Source organism: Narcine bancroftii, chromosome 5 (assembly GCF_036971445.1).
Source record: "Narcine bancroftii isolate sNarBan1 chromosome 5, sNarBan1.hap1, whole genome shotgun sequence".
Lineage (NCBI taxonomy): Eukaryota > Metazoa > Chordata > Chondrichthyes > Torpediniformes > Narcinidae > Narcine > Narcine bancroftii.
In genome coordinates this window covers 239,954,833-239,971,881 of record NC_091473.1, presented here as the reverse complement: position 1 = coordinate 239,971,881, position 17,049 = coordinate 239,954,833, and the positions used below count along the sequence as shown (strand labels likewise).

At 37.7% G+C, this 17,049-nt stretch overlaps 1 protein-coding gene across 3 annotated transcripts in view; it reads right to left on the bottom strand.

The window, feature by feature from the left end:
* The window catches only part of kif21b (kinesin family member 21B), a 217,739-nt gene that overhangs the window by 23,621 nt on the left and 177,069 nt on the right, over positions 1 to 17,049 (bottom strand). For all 3 annotated transcript variants that reach the window (XM_069941774.1, XM_069941776.1, XM_069941775.1), the window contains 7 exons: positions 15,957 to 16,058; positions 13,445 to 13,607; positions 12,754 to 12,814; positions 11,146 to 11,203; positions 9,149 to 9,330; positions 7,542 to 7,634; positions 4,979 to 5,107 (listed from right to left, as the gene is read on the bottom strand). In XM_069941774.1, coding sequence (XP_069797875.1) covers positions 4,979 to 5,107; positions 7,542 to 7,634; positions 9,149 to 9,330; positions 11,146 to 11,203; positions 12,754 to 12,814; positions 13,445 to 13,607; positions 15,957 to 16,058 — 788 coding nt within the window. The remainder of the gene's footprint in view (positions 1 to 4,978; positions 5,108 to 7,541; positions 7,635 to 9,148; positions 9,331 to 11,145; positions 11,204 to 12,753; positions 12,815 to 13,444; positions 13,608 to 15,956; positions 16,059 to 17,049) is intronic.

The following is a 17,049-nucleotide window of genomic DNA, read 5'->3' as shown; positions in this document are numbered from 1 at the left end:
CAGCGGCAGTGGAGAGTTGTCGGGGACGACAGCAGTGGGGAGGTTTGAGGATCAGCGGCAGTGGAGAGGTGTCGGGGATCAGCGACAGCAGTGGGGAGGTTCGAGGATCAGCGGCAGTGAAGAGGTGTCGGGGACGACAGCAGTGGAGAGGTTCGAGGATCAGCGGCAGTGGAGAGGTGTCGGGGATCAGCGACAGCAGTGGGGAGGTTCGAGGATCAGCGGCAGTGGAGAGGTGTCGGAGATCAGCAATGGCTGATGCTTCTGTGCTATTTTGGGGCTTTTTCAGTTTTGCTCTGATAACCGAATCAATCCAAAAACCGAACAACGGCTGGACCCAAGCATTTCGGATACAGGGAAATGTACTGCACTTCCATTTTAAAGTATTCATTTTGACATGTTGTCTGGGAAGACAGCTCTGACAGAGGGTGATGCCATCAATCAACATGTATGCTTCTTTGAGCCAGCACAACTTCTCATTCATCTTTCTACTAAACTACGAGACATGCTGCCTGCTCTCCAAATGAGCAGAGCATCACTACAACCAGGAAGTTACGTCGTAGATCAAGTTAAAATGTATTCAATGTATTTCAATTTTAAATGTATTCTGCAGAGTTAGTTGCCATGAAAGCTCATTGTTTAAATGTTCCCCCTCATGTCTCGTGCTTGTGAATGTTAACTACTGAAATACAGGTTTGTTATAATTATATTCCAAACAAACCTGAAATAAGTGCCTGACAAAACAGTTACTTCAGCAAACGAGCCTCTTCAACTGAGAAGCTTGTTTCTTACTTTTATTGAGAAACTGTCAGCTCAAATGCGTGGCTGAAATTAAAAGTGAAAAGTTCATCACACAGAAATGTGTATTTGATTTTTTCATTTTTTCCAATACACGATGAAGCAGCATATTTCTGTTAACTGGATCCGCCTGGAAACTGTTGTCAATTAATTGACATGGAAAGGAATTTCAACATCAGTTAAAGAGCAAGGTTTAAATTCCCAAGCTTCTAAATTTAGCAAGAAATACTATTTATATGAGATTGTCTTAAAACTGCATTTACTGATTTCCCGTGCAGAATTTGTTTGAAAATATTCGCACTGATATAGCAAATTTGATTTGTTCCACTTTAAGCAACTCGATTTATTCATTTAACAATCACTGGTTTGTGACGTGCTTAGATTAAATTCCGAGACAGTTCTGTCTGAGAGCTTCGTGGGCAACTGAGTTGAAAATATCTTCCAATGTAGAAGGAAGAAGCAGCATCACTAGTGAAGCGATGGAAGCTCTTTTATAGTCCATGCACTCAGTTCACATTTGGAGAGAAAGGAGGTGGTGAAGAATAAAGAAAAATGTTCCTTCCTCATACAATTGGGATTTTTTAAAACTTCCTGGATAATGTACGGACAGTGCACCCCTGCTAATGTACTAAGTTAATATTCCTCATGGAAATGATATTAACTCAGGAAATCTTTCTTTGGTCAAATACTAATGCTTATTTCGCTGGAAAGTAAATGTTTTGTTTACTGTAGGCACTTACATACATTTCCTCTGCCATTTCAAACTCAAAAGTATTCGTCTATCGGCTTTTTATCTTTCAAGGGATAAAAAGTATTATGTGCACAATATGAATGCTGATAAAAAATATGGAGAATATATGACATAATGTCATAACCCTAGAATGTTTTATTAAAAACAAATAATTAATTCATAGTCCTACCAATGTGCTTTTGCAGAAAACGCCTTGAAACACAACATATTCTTTTCTTAGTTGTATAAACAGAGAATTCATTTTGTGACCTCTGAAGATATTTAGAAGAGCAGTGCCTTTATCAACTTGCATGTGGAAGAGAGATGGTGATTTTGTCAATTATAAAATTATGGAGATTGAGAGAATAGAACAAAACTCAACTCTGACACTAAAATTCTCTGCAACTTTTAACACTAAGTTTGTAAAAACAAATTTTCTCTGGATATTTTTACTGAGCTGTTTGCCCCACTCTTAATGCATGTTCAGGAGGCACATAATTCACACTGTAACTCTTATATCATGAAATAATGCAATTAATTCAAATGCAACGTACCAAATGGATGAAATAATGGAATACTTAAATGGTACTTGGCATACCCACTTAAAGCAAGGTGTCTGAGACAAGTAGGGACAGAGACAACATTGTTGGGCGCGGTGGGGGGGAGGGGGGTGAGTGACAAAATTAATGTTATGGAACATGTAAGCATACTGAACATAAACAAGGAACATAAATGGAATGTAAATTGAAAATTCATGGGTCAAGAAGACAAACATATAAACATAACCACCTTCCTCCAATATGTCCCTTGGAGGACCTACACCTACAGCAATGGGACATATTAAATACATTTATTGTGGATGGGCATACACATTTTATCTGGATCTCATTTTGGTGAAAGATATTTAAAACAAACCAGGATCGAGTGTGATATCTGATTTTGTTATAGAATACCTGACCAAAGAGCTTTAATTAAAAAAAAAAGAATTTAAAACTAAGGGGTGAAAAAAAGTGTCTGCACACAAAAGAAAAAAATATTGAGAGCAGGGGTTCTCAACCTTTTTCCTTTCCATCACACACCACTTTAAGTATTTCCTATGCCATTGGTGCTCTGTGATTAGTTAAGGGATTGATAAAGGTGGTTTGTGAGTGGGAAGGAATGCTGAGAATCACTGCTCTAGACCCAATTGTTACTGAAATATTTTGCTTGAGAAAAATAGTAATTGACCCATTTCCTTTGGAGTGATGAAGCCACGCACATAACAAGCCAATTAAGTATGATTAAAACAGGTTTTCAAACATTTTCTTTTTACCCATTTATCACCCTTTCTAATCACAGAACACCTATGGCAGAGGGAATACTTAAAGTGGTATGTGAGTGGAAAGAAAAAAGTTGAAAACCACTGATTGAGAGGGAATATATACTCCTAGGTTCACTTCAATAAGTGTCCGTGATTTAAAATGTCATTTATTAAATGGAGCAGTCCCTTATTTTGGACAAAATATATCTCTGATATGTAAAGATCTATTTTTATTTTCATCAAATTGATATTATACTCACTATAATTTATGCCCTTGAGGGCTGCACATGTCATGATTTTAGTGCTTTGGGTAAAAGACAGAAATGGGGGCAGAAAATAATGGAAACACTCGACAGTTCAGACAGTATCTGCTCAGGTAATATCTTTAAGGAACTCTACCTAAAAAAAATTGCATTACGTTTCTGCAGAACCCTAAGCCCTTGGCTCATGGCTCATTTTTGAATAAAACCTTCCACAGAAGATGATTTGAATCTCCTAATTTTTCATATGAGAAACTCTGGCGGAAAAAAAATTGATTCTAGTAGCACAAAAGTTGGAAGGCATTCATGCCACTAGTACTTTTGTCCCTTTCCCTGTAAACACTAAAATAGTTGGAATTTAACAAAAATGAAATGTTTGCACACATAAATCCATTTTATTATTATAAAATATAATCATATTTTTCTTAAATACCATTCAGTTGTTTTGATGTTACTTTATGCCTGGTAGAAACTGCTGATCACTTAAAAAAAAAATTCCCTTAGATGTTCTGCAGATGTAAGAAAGGGTGAAAAAAACTTTTAAAAATACATTCAGCATTGGTTTAGGTTATTTGTCACTGAAGTCGTTAGTGCCCACCACTGCTACTCTCTTAGTGTTAGCATCCCAATCAGAAACATGGGGAGGGCAATGACCAAGCCAGAGGTTCTTGATCAGTATTAGTTTAAGTTCAGTTGCCCTAATGGAGCATGTAAACATTCTTCATTCTGTGTTTGCTGATTAAAAGCCAAGACCCGTGAAATGTTGGGGGACATGGATATTTACCTGTGCAGATCAGATCCTGGGTTCACTATTGGTTAAATCTTAAATTTGCCATGTGTACTGAGATTGAAAGTCAAAATAAAAATTCCTATACTGCCTCATGCTCCTTTGGACTCAGTGTCCTGGCTTTGTGGGATGACCGTCAAGCACATATACTCCGGGTCCTGGTTTTATACCTAGCCATGAGCTGGATTTGTACTGGTGTTCATATTGGGCAAAGGTTATCCCACGGACCTATATTATGAAAGGTTAAAAGTGACCAGGGTCTAAACGGTTAAAACAGCATCCAGAAGCAAGTTTCTGATGAAGAGACATTGATCTGAAACAATAATTTCGTTCCTCTCTCAAAAGGTACTGTCTGACCTTTCAAGTATTTTTGCCACTATTTATCTAAGATTAATCAATCCGAATGCCAATTTGAGAAATGTGAATAATCTCTCTCTATCCCTTTCTTATTGAGTTAATAACAGAAACAATTAGCATTATTATAGACTGCAAAAGAGCATGAAGGGAAAGCAGATGTTTGGAATAGCTTGTTCAGAGTTAATAACAGGCAATAGAGCACTTTGATGACCTCACATCAAGACAGCGTTAATCACCATCAGGACCTAAATTGAGCATCTGGTACCATTTAAAATGTAAATGACATTTTGGATTTTCTTTGGAAAAACAATACAAATTCCAGCTGATCATGCATTTGAAAAAAAAATACTGCAATTAAATCAAATCAGGCAATTATCTAACAAAATAATAGAAGTCTTAGAAAAGGAATAACAGTGTTAAATGTTCAAAAATGATTTGATTACTTTATAATGTAAGTGCATAAAGTCAGTTTAGAACAGCACTTTTATTAATCTTATAGCATCATAACATATTTAAATGAAGAAATGCCTTATTTATTTCTGAATGAAAAATGTCTACATGGCAATAGCAAAGTTTAATGATTCACCATCAGATTGTAACAGCAAAACCCTAAAATATTTTCTCTGTATGAATATAGACAAAGGCAGGATAAATTATTGGATTACATTGTTAAATTTGAAAATAAGATTAGTTTTAATAATGCATGATCAAATTAAGGCCAGGATAAACTTCCTCTACCAAGCACTTACTTGTCATGTGCAGGGAATGTCTGAAGCTGAGTGTTGCTGAGCCGGGAAAACACATTCCTATCGTTACGAGCTCGCGTTGGTGGGGAGGAAGGGGGAGTTGTATTAATTTCAGAAGACCTCCATTCAGATCTGCAAGGAACAACAGATTTATCCAGTATTATACAACATGCAAATACTATAATATATATATATTATATATATATATATATATATAAAATATATTTTATATATATAAATGTATATATATAAATGTATATATAAAATATATATATTAGGCCTTCTCTTACCATAATCATCTTGAGTTTTAAGCCAGACATTTAAAAATTCTGTATTACGTTAAGAATGGAATAAATCAGATGAGATTTATTCTGGGAATTTTTGGAACTCTAATTAAAGATTATAACTACTGATTTCATTACCAAATAGGTTTTCAAGTGATCACAAATAACCATTCTAAAAATGGTTATAGATGGTTATATCTAGCCATCTACATATTTTCTATCTATCTCGAACACACACACACGTATGAGTGCACGCATGTGTATATATACATACACACACAGGTATGTGCCCCTTAACGTCCATGATATATTCTGTGAAATTGGGTGCTGTACGATGTGGATGTTGTGCGAACACCATATTATGTACTTAGCAAAGCTCTATGGGATACTATAGTGTATCTATAAACTTATTATTTGTAAGAAGGAATCAGTGTGGGGACCGACATGGGGCTGTGGGCAGAAAGCGGGTCAGTGGGATCAGTGTGGGGACCAACACGTGGCTGTGGGGAGAGAGCGGGAAGCGAGATAATTGTGATAAGAGAGTGAACAGTGGGATATTGGGACTGATACAGGGCTGTGGGGAGAGAGCAGGGCAGTCGGATCAGTGTGGGGACCGACATAGGACTTTGAGGAGAGAGTGGGGCAATGGAATTAGTGTGGGGACTAATACAGGGCAGTCAGATCAGTTTGGGTATACAGTAAACCACTTCTGAAAGTTTGCAATCGCTTTTTCTAAATTGTTGCAGACTTGCTTGCGCTAACCCAATAATTATGGGATCAAGGATGTATTTGCAATCGGACATTAAGCAGCGTATACCTGTAAAATATTGGCAAAATTGATATGCATTATTTTCCATGTTTCAACACTTTCCACTGAAACCTGTCGAAGTAAATGCACGGCACTTTATTGGTCAAATACACGAACATGAACAATTACGCAAGACTGGAATTTCATTCCACATCATCCATGGGTCGTATTTTCAGAATTAATTTACGTAATAAAGGGAATGCATTCTCTGTTCATCAAACTGTATTGAAAATATAATCCAAATCTGGAGCATATACCTCAATTAACATAAAAGTGCAATGAAAATCCCTAGAAATGTCATCTCATTGTTTTATAGCCAATTATCAGTTGCCAAACAATTTACAAAAAGCAATAATGACCAATTCCATGAATTCTGCAGGTTTGCAGTGATTTTCTGCTGCAGTTTTGATGATTTTTTTGGACAAACTAAATCTGCAATTCAACTGGACTAATGTACTACAATAATAATTTGTAAAAAATGTGTAAATTTAATTATTGCACACATGGTCAATGAAATATAATTTCTGTCGCATGTCAAACAGTGAGTGCATGTCATTAAGATTTATTGAAGTAAAACAAGGGTTGGTATTTTTATTTGCCACCCATGGTCTTAGGCCAAGGCCACCGAAAATAATTAATGGGATTTTGACACAATAATGCATTGTGAAACAGAAACTGTGAAATAGGCTGCAATTTACACGTTGATTCAGCCCTTGGGAGTCATTACATGATCCATCTCCAACCATCTGTCGACTCATGTCTCAAGATGCTGTCTACAACAAGAAAGTAGATAAAAATCTTTTGCAACGGGTGTAGTGTGAAGAAGTGCATGTTATTTCTAATGTGACAACTCTTGAATTCTGTGATAGCTGTTTAAAATTGTAAAGTAATTCCAAATAAATATTAGTTTCAGTGCGCATTAATAGCCGTATTTATCCTTTGCATTCTTATTACTGACAGATAATAGCATCAAAGCTACCATGATGTACCCAACACTGCAAATGAGCAGAGGGGCATCAAGTGATAATGTGGAAACTTTGGATTCCACAATATCAGCCCTCCAATATTATCTGACCTGCACCTGGGTCCCAGATACTGAATTGAATGATAGTTTAAATGAAAAAAATATATTTCATAGATATGACTTAATAGCATCATTTTTGTTTTATGCTCATATGATTTAAGCTGTTCGCTCACACAATGTTTTTTTTTAAACTTTGCCTGCTGTCGTTTGCAAATTATTATCAGTGATATAGAATTTGTTTTCTGCAACTTTGTCCATCTTCTCTGCAACACCAGCACAATTGTGTGAAGCTCATCCTGCAGGCTAAACTAAACACCTTTAGTATCAGTACTTAAACAAGTTTAAGGATCAAAATGCTTCATTATGAAGTTTTATTGAAAGCAATTATCTTTTTATCTCTTATGTGAATAGTCTGTTATTAACCTATATTTGGGCTTCCTTAATATTAACCTTGATTTGTCAGTGAGGATCTGTACTTTCTCGTAGGATTTTCTCCTTGAGAGTGGTGATGTATCCTGCTGCCTCTTCGCAGATTGCCTGGGACTGTGGAGAGAAGGAAGATTATTAGAAAATTGCACACAACTTTACAAATGGTACGGTAGTAGCAAGTGCAATACATGAAGTAGGAATAATAGATTGGTGATAATTGGAACAGGTACAAATCTATTTCAGTTCCAATAACAGAGGCTTTGTTTGAGGTGTACAACTAACATCTACTACGACAGATATTGTGTGTACAAGACAAAGGAGATGATCATGGACTTCATGAGGACCAGGAACAACCACCCTCCACTACATCAATAACTCTGTAGTGGAGAGAGTGAAGAGCATCAAGTTCATTGGAGTTCACTTAACTAGTGACCTATTGTGGCCACTCAACATCTCCTCACATGTTTGGAAGGTGCCACAGTGACTCTACTTCCTGAAAAGACTGAAGCGGGCAAGGTTACCAGCTGCCATTATGTCAACCTTCTACAGGAGCTCTATTGAGAGATGTGTCACAGTGTGGTATGGCTACTGCAGAGAATGGATTGGAGTCTCCCTTCCCCCTATTAATGTAATCTACCAGGATCGTTGTCTGAAGAGGACGTGAAAAATTATTGAGGACCCCTTTCATCCACACACAGCATCTTTCAGCTGCTCCTGTTGGGGAAGAGATACATGAATATCAGAGCCAGCCACCAGGTTGAGGAACAGCTTCTTCTCACGAGTCGTGAGAATGCTGAATGACCAAAGGAGCTGCTCACACTGACCATCCGAGATTCTCATATTCATGAAACAATATTTATTTATTGGTCTATATAAATACATATCCTGGATATGTATTGTTTGTCTATATTTGTGTTATGCCTGCATTTTTTTTGCACCGAGGACCGCAGAATGCTGCTTCATCAGGTCGTACTTGTGCAATCAGATCGCAATAAACTTGACTAGATATGGTCAAGGCAGATGTAACTAGAGATCTGCAGGCATTCAAACAAAATCGCTTGAAGAAGCATTCAGTTCATTAGTGGGCAGAAGATACAGGGGCACATGGCATTAAAAAACCGAACTTGTTCAAGCAATTAAATTTGATCACTTTTGAAGGGACACTTTAAACAAATACTCTTGCTTTACCAAACTCATGATGAGTAAGATAGAAAAAATGTTTGCCTGTGCTTACTTTATTAAATCAAAGTTACTGACCCCATTTAAATAAATCGGTGCTCTATGTAGCAATGATCAGCATAAAGCAAAGTGACCAGTTGCGAGATGCAAGCCCAAAAAGACAACTCTCTGCCTGTGAGAAGTAAGCCCAGCACCAAGCTTGTGCAATCCTGTGACATTTTGAAACGTGTCAGGGAAATGCCATTGTATCTCATTACTTATTTTGTTGACAAAGACATGCATTTGGCTCAAGTACTCACAAAAATGATCTTTCTACCAAAGCAGCTGAGCTTACTTTGCCCATTCATAGCTTCCAAGAGAAAATTCCCCAAGTCACCCAGTTAGATTCTGTCTCTTCAAGACTTTCCAATTACGAAGCACATAAGGTTAGGTTTAGTATATTGACTTACAAAGTGTTTCCAGATCTGGGTTGAAAAGCAACAGATTCCTTATCCTTCGGGCTCCGGGTAAGGACGTCAAATGTCTTCATGCCATTTTCTTTTATGTCAGCTGCTCTGAACAGACCTGGAGTGGACAAGTCCAGAGCAGAACCATAACCTTCCCGATAATGTAACTCTGTTCTTTGTTCAGTCTGTATATAAAAGATCAAAGATAGAAAGTCACTTGAAAAGTTAAAACACAGTAGAGGAAATGATCTGTCGCTGATTGTCTGAATGAAACACTAGTTACAACCACGCGTCCAGTGCCATCAATGTGCGTTAGGGAACACTGGATTGCATACAGTCTCATTGGTGGTTGATCAGCATGCGGTCAAAGACACCAGAGACCACAGTGAATTTCTCCGTGTCCCCGTTTTCCGCATTTTATACCCATCCACCAGCTGGTTCGTACTGTTATTTACCCATTGATCCAGTCTGGAGTATATATTATGAAAGGGTAAAAATAACCAGAGTCCAAAGGGTTAAAAACAACATTTATACAAAAAAGAACATTTTAAAAAGGGTCAACCTATCTGTGATCAATTAATGATAAAGTTACAGATTTTGTATTTGAATAAAACAGTTGTCAGGACAAGGTTTGACATTAATAAATAAATGGGATGACACGGTTAGTGTCGCAGTTAGAAAAACACTACTGCAGCACTAGCGACTCGAGTTTGAATCCCGCGCTGTCTGAAAGGAGTTTGTACATTCTCCCTCTGTACATGTGGGTTTATTCTCTGATTTCCTCTCTCATTCCAAAGATGTATGAGGTTGGTAGTTTAATTGGTCACGTGGGTGTATTTGGACAGCACAGGTTCATGGGCCAGAAGGGCCTGTTGGCATGCTATATTTCAAATTATTAAAATTATTATTTTTAAAATACTATCACAGAACTCTCAAGTTACTACCTAAAATTGGAAACAAAATATAATCTTAGTACTGAGAAAAATCACAACATTGAATTGTTACAAATGGTTAAAGACATGACATCTGAACATAATTCTGTTAAATAGCAATGTTACAACACCTAATAGCCTGAATACGCCTGAGATTGTCTGATCTCAGAAGCTAAGCCGGATCAGGACCAGTGAGTACTTGGAGGGGAGACTGCCTAGGGACGCCAGGTGCTGTAAGTTTCTGTGAGGGGCGCTGGACAAAGTGGTGACTCTGTCTGTCTTTATGGTAGACAAAAGTTAAAGGATTTCACGTATGTTACATTCTAAATGTAGTATTACGTGACAATAATGGAATTACATTTGTAAGTACATTTGAAATACGAAGCCAAACACAGTATCTCCTGCCGCTAACAACATACTGAAAGGATTCACAGACTTGCTGTTTACTGCCACTTTGCAGAGTGCCGATTCATCATAAACGCTCACGAGCTCAGAGAAAAGTCTCTTTGGATTGGAGATTTCACCCATAATCACGGTTCAACTAAAGCAGACACGAGGAGATATCAGCTTCCATCACATCAAACAGGCTGTGATGAGAGACTGGTAGATCCCGTGGTCTGTACATGAAGCAGGTGCACCATACATGTACTGGTTACACTCATACTGGCCAGGGTACAACTCAGAACACTACATCCAAGTGTGAAGCAACCACACCGCTCATCTCAGTTAGTCCAGCACCAACCCTCCCAGGCAGACATTGCATACAGTCTCGATGGCTCACCCTGCACTGCACTGTTGATGCAGCTAAGCCTTCAACCAGATTAACAACACATCAGCAAGCAGCAGTGAGGGAGGTGGGGATTCATCTCAGGTTTATGGTGCAGGAGTGCAGTATTATTATATTGTATTGTATTACAGTATTGTATTTATAATACAATAATAACCTTTTTTTTTAAAGTTGCTCTTGTTCTTACCAACAGAGGGCTATGTGAGGTACCTGTGAAATTCCCTCTTGGCAAACTCACTGTACAGGTGTAGCATATTTTCAATATAAAACAATGATTTTACCTTTATCCTGAAATCTCCTTGGCTCAGGGAATGCTTTGTATAAGAACTGGATGTTAAACTAAAAAGAGAATATATAAATAATTTGAACGTTATAAATACACAGACTCAATTTTCATCTCACACCATAAATCTTACTTTACTATTTTAAACTTGTTAAGCATACTTTAAGACTGTTATTCTTTAGCATCTCTAGAAAAAAAGGCACGCAACATGTGATTGAGAGACTAAGAGTCATGGAATAAGACCTGGTCCTGACAAGGAACATGATGAGGACACAACATGAGTCACGCTCTTTTTGCAGGCCTGCTAATAGTTCCCTATCTGTGGTACTCAATAGTGGAAAATATTGGAGGCTGTAATCAAGCAAAGTTTATTATTATCTGATTGTACAAGTACAAATTGATGAAACAGCGATCTCCGGTCCTCAGTGCAAAAACATATGGACATACAACCAGACATAACACACCTACAAACAAATAATACATGTGCATAACAAGTATTACATCTTTTTCTTTTTAATTTTTTTAATTGATTTTAATAAAGAACTTAAACAAACAAAAAGGGTACAAGATAGTATGGATAGTTACATAAACTAAATAAGATATTCTGTATATCACTAACATACATAAATTGAAAATCATATCCATACTTCATATTCCAAACAGTATATATCTTTTTTTTAATAATAAAAGGAAAGAAGAAAATAGTAGAGGAGAAAAACTCAAACCCCTTACCTAACTACGTTGCCAGATGCTATATATGACTAATATTAAAAGACAAGTATTACATCTATAAAAATAATGCCAGAAATCTTGAAAATAGCAGAACTGGCACTTCATATTCTGTTTGGTCACAGATCTCAGTATCAATTCAACAATCTCACATACATTTCTTCTTTTGATTAGATCAGAACTGGGGCTAGTATGTTCATGCATAATATTAGGTCACAGCTTTCCTTTCCACAAACACTGACTGATTGCTATGCATTTTTGACATTTTCCTTTTGGTTTCAGGTTTAGGCAACAGTCCTGACCTGCACTTTAATTAGGGTGGCCATTTCAAACTTACTAAAATGGAGGGCAGGCCGGGTCGGCATCAGAAACACTCTCAGCTGGTGGGGGGGGGGGGGGTTGGTGGGGAAGACACGCTTGCCATGATCCTTCGTGACCCGCTGTCATACTTCCCCCTCATTGCGCATGCGCCAGCTGGCACTTGTGCATGCACGCGAGAAGAAATATGGCCACACATGCCAAAATTAAAGTGCCCTTTCTGTCTCTTAATTCGTCCTCCATCTGGGGGTGTAGGGCCTACACCCCCAGATGGAGGACAAATTAACGTCAGGCTTGAGGTGACACTGGACAGAGGTCTCAAAACCTGGACTCTCCGGCCTAAAACTGGACATGTGGCAACCCTATTTATATGTCACTTGGATTTTTTTTTCCTCTCTAGCTGCCCTCATTGATATTTCATCTGAAACAATAAAGATAACTCCGTTTCTCTTTCCACAGATCCTTGCTAAGCTGCTGAGCATTAATAATCACATTAAAGTTAAATCTGCACCAATAAAGGATGAAGAGGAAGTTAAAGATATTTGCTTTTACTGCTTACCTGTTGTTGAGCCCCATTCCACCCTCAGATGTTTCCTCATCACTACTGAGTTCTCCATTTTCTAAAAGTTGTTAATGTTAAAAAAAGTTACATTATTCACCTTGTCAAAGAACACTTGTCAAACAACACATGAGAATTTTTTTTAAACGGTGTCATCTTATTAGCCAATATTTCACATACACAAGCAGGATTTGTAGTTTATGATGCTCTTATTTTCCTTCTATTCTCTCTGTTGCTGCGGACCCTGAGCACTCTGCCCACTCTACTGGCCTCTAAAATATCTCTCTGATCGTTGAGCAGAAAAGACAGGACACAAGGAGTTAAAATGTGGTGAAATATCTCAACATGGCAGCCACCAAGGCCAGCTCCTGCAAGAGGTTGGCAACCAACCAACATGGTGGCCACCATAGTTAGGCCCGATTTTCACCGTAATCATGCAAATTTTATATTTCTTCTTTATTTAAAAAAAATTCGGTCGTTATGTGCAGTTGGGCAGAAGTCACATGGGTCACAAATCGGGAAGTTCCTATATTTTTACTGTGACTACTTTCAAATAGTTGCTATGAAAACTAGATTAGTGTGAATGCCTGGAAGAAGAACTACAAATGTTACAATTTTTACAGTTGTAATACATTTTTCACAATAATACTCCTCAGGAGATCCCGGACATAAGGGGGAAAGAGCAGACTACCTTGAGAGACACTTTGAAGTAATGTTTGTAGTTCAGGAATAGATTCAGCCTTTTCCCTCAACATGTTAATCAGCTGCATTGGAACAGAATCAGTCTCATCCACTTGCTTTAATCGACCTTCCAGCAGTTTAATCTGAGCCTCTTTTTGAGCCACTTGCATTCCCTGGAGATGAAAATAATTGAGTCGCACAAATTCAGCCATACTTTCTACACGACCCACACAAATATCTCCCTTGGATGCAGATGAACCTTTAGTGTCAGCAGGGTACTTCACTCCACAAGCATTATAGATCAAGCCCCACTCTGACTTCACCCAGGCATGCACACAGGTGTACAGGTGAGGAAGGGATTACATACAAGTTGGGAGTTAAACAAATTACATCATCTGCATATTAGCCTTGGAGAGATTTCATTCGACACTCAAGACCATGATGAGGTATATCTGTTTTAAAATCTCCTGATTTTGACAAACTATTTTCTTTGCCCGTGGATGGAAGTGAAGAGGCTATGGGTGCAGTGTTATTCCAAAAGAATGATTGTGTTGGTATTGATCACCCAGTGGCTTACTTTTCCAAGATAGTCACTGAACATCAAAATAATGATTCTACCACAGAGAAAGAACTATTGTCCTTTGTACTGGCATTGCAGCACTTCAATGTTTATATCTGCACAGCTCAGGGACCAATTATTGTGTATAGTGACCATAATCCCCTGGTGTTCTTAAGTAAGATGAGAAACAAAAATCAAAGATTATTAAACTGGAGTTTGATTCTGCAAGAATGTAATTTAATGATTTCTTACATTAAAGGCAAAGATAACGTAATTGCTGATTGCCTTTCCAGATGTTAAGTTTGCATGTTTCACAGCAAAACAAAACTTATTAGTTGTATACACTTCTAAAAGAATGTTATTTGTCATATTATATTATATTATATAACAATAGTGAAGCTATTATTTAATGTTGTACATTGTAGTTAAAAATTTTGCTCTTACAGCTCAAAATTTTAGCAAAATGGGATTATCAGGGTAAGGGATAATATATACAGGAGGAAGTGAATGGTTCCAATTAACATTTCACACAAGCACCCCCACACATACACTAGAACACCTGAGCAAAATGGGATTATCAGTGTAAGGGATAATATATACAGGAGGAAGTGAATGGTTCCAATTAACATTTCACACAAGCACCCCCACACATACACTAGAACACCTGAGCAAAATGGGATTATCAGTGTAAGGGATAATATATACAGGAGGAAGTGAATGGTTCCAATTAACATTTCACACAAGCACCCCCACACATACACTAGAACACCTGAGCAAAATGGGATTATCAGTGTAAGGGATAATATATACAGGAGGAAGTGAATGGTTCCAATTAACATTTCACACAAGCACCCCCACAAATACACTAGAACACCTGAGCAAAATGGGATTATCAGTGTAAGGGATAATATATACAGGAGGAAGTGAATGGTTCCAATTAACATTTCACACAAGCACCCCCACACATACACTAGAACACCTGAGCAAAATGGGATTATCAGTGTAAGGGATAATATATACAGGAGGAAGTGAATGGTTCCAATTAACATTTCACACAAGCACCCCCACAAATACACTAGAACACCTGAGCAAAATGGGATTATCAGTGTAAGGGATAATATATACAGGAGGAAGTGAATGGTTCCAATTAACATTTCACACAAGCACCCCCACACATACACTAGAACACCTGAGCATAGTTGGGGATAGATTTAGTGTTAAGGATAGTTTAAAAGTTAAGACTATAGTTTAAGAGTTTTAAAATTAAACACTGTTTGGTTCATTGCCCATTGCTGAACGTTACACGTGTTTCATAACATGGCAAAAAATCACAGAAAATGAATAGGTAAAAAATACAGAAGTTTACAATTGGTGCACCTTGCAGTTAGTTTGCTAATTACAAACCAACCAGTCTTAAGCAACTAGAAAATTCACTAATCCGACATCTACCAATTCCCATAGGTGCAGGATACCAGGGCTTTTACTGTAATCTGAATGCAACTTCAAAGAAACCATCTCCTGATGCTCTATCTTTATGTGAACCCTCCATTGACACCGAAAGACATTTAGGATCATGAAAATCTCATTACCATTAAAAATCACAAAATCAGCTTAATCATAAATGCAGTCCATGGTACTGTGGACAGAATGTACTTTCATGCTACATTAATTAATGCAAAAATATAATCTTTTTTTAAAATCATGTATTGCATTTGAGAACTAAAGTCTTTAACACTACTTCACCATGAACTCAAAATTTCCAAAGCATGGCCTGATTAACTGATCTGGTTTATCAAAAGATGCAGGTAATGTCATGGATATGTGAATAATTTGAGAAGTAATATGAACAAATGAGACAAGATGTTCACAGTCCAAATACTTGTGTGTCTGGCCACTTTCCATCTTAGGAACCACTGTCCAGCATCCAATCTTACCTCCAAGGCACAGAAGAAGACTATCTCACCTTGTCAATTGACATTTTCAGAAAATGATCCAGCAGGTGGCGTGCTTCAGCCAGGGAACACGAACTTATCACAACAGACGTGTCAGTTGAATTAATTTCATCCTACAAAATAGAACAAGAAAGAAAAATTACAAAACAGATTGTCTCTGGTGAAAGTATACCAGAACACTATAACCGTCTGGGGAAAATCACTGAATTTACATTAGTTTCTGCATTTCATTATTTCTGCCATTTGTCTTCTCCGATTTGGGGGCAATTCTGTGCCAGATAATGCAAACAAAAAAGCAATTGATCTACATTTAGACATTTGTAGATGCAAGTTCCACAATTCTGGGTAACTTCACTAACCTACAAAATGTTGTTTTACCATAGGATGCACAATTAAGCACCCATACATTGTTACAGAATCAGTCAGGCACAGTTAGATTGCAAGGAAAGGTCCAAAATATTTTTGGCTTGCCAGTGTTTTTAGCAGACATATAGGAGCATGCAATGACTATCTCACCTTTATTTTCCATTAATTCAGTGTCAATCTGTTTAGTCAAAGAGGAGTACGTGCAGAATGAACATTTTAGTGATTCTGATTTGCAGTGGTGCCACTTTTAATAAGCCCCAAACTGATCCCAAGGACAATTCAACAAGTTACAGAGAAATTCTTTCTGACATCCTGCCAGTCTTTATTTCTTTACCAACAAGAGCTTTACAATCAGTGAAGAATTTTACAGGTGGCTTCTATTGTATTGTTAGAAATCAAGCATACAAGATAAGCAACATCTTGCCTTGTCTCTCAATGTTTACTCAAACTCATAAGACACCTCTCAGTTGCCGACATAGCTCAAACAATCCTGTGAATCTGGCAAACCTAAGCAGTGGGTATATGGACTCTGGGCAGCAAGTCTGGGCAATGGGCTAGACCCATTGCTTTTTGCTTATACATTGACGAAGGGCTCAGGTCCGAAACATCAGTAATTTATCTTTACCACCTATGGCTGCTGAGAGACCAGCTGAGTTCCTCCAGTATGTACTGTGGGTTTTTAGTGGACTGGATTCAACTTCCTCCAAGGGAACATTGAATGTGAGGCCCTATCACCTC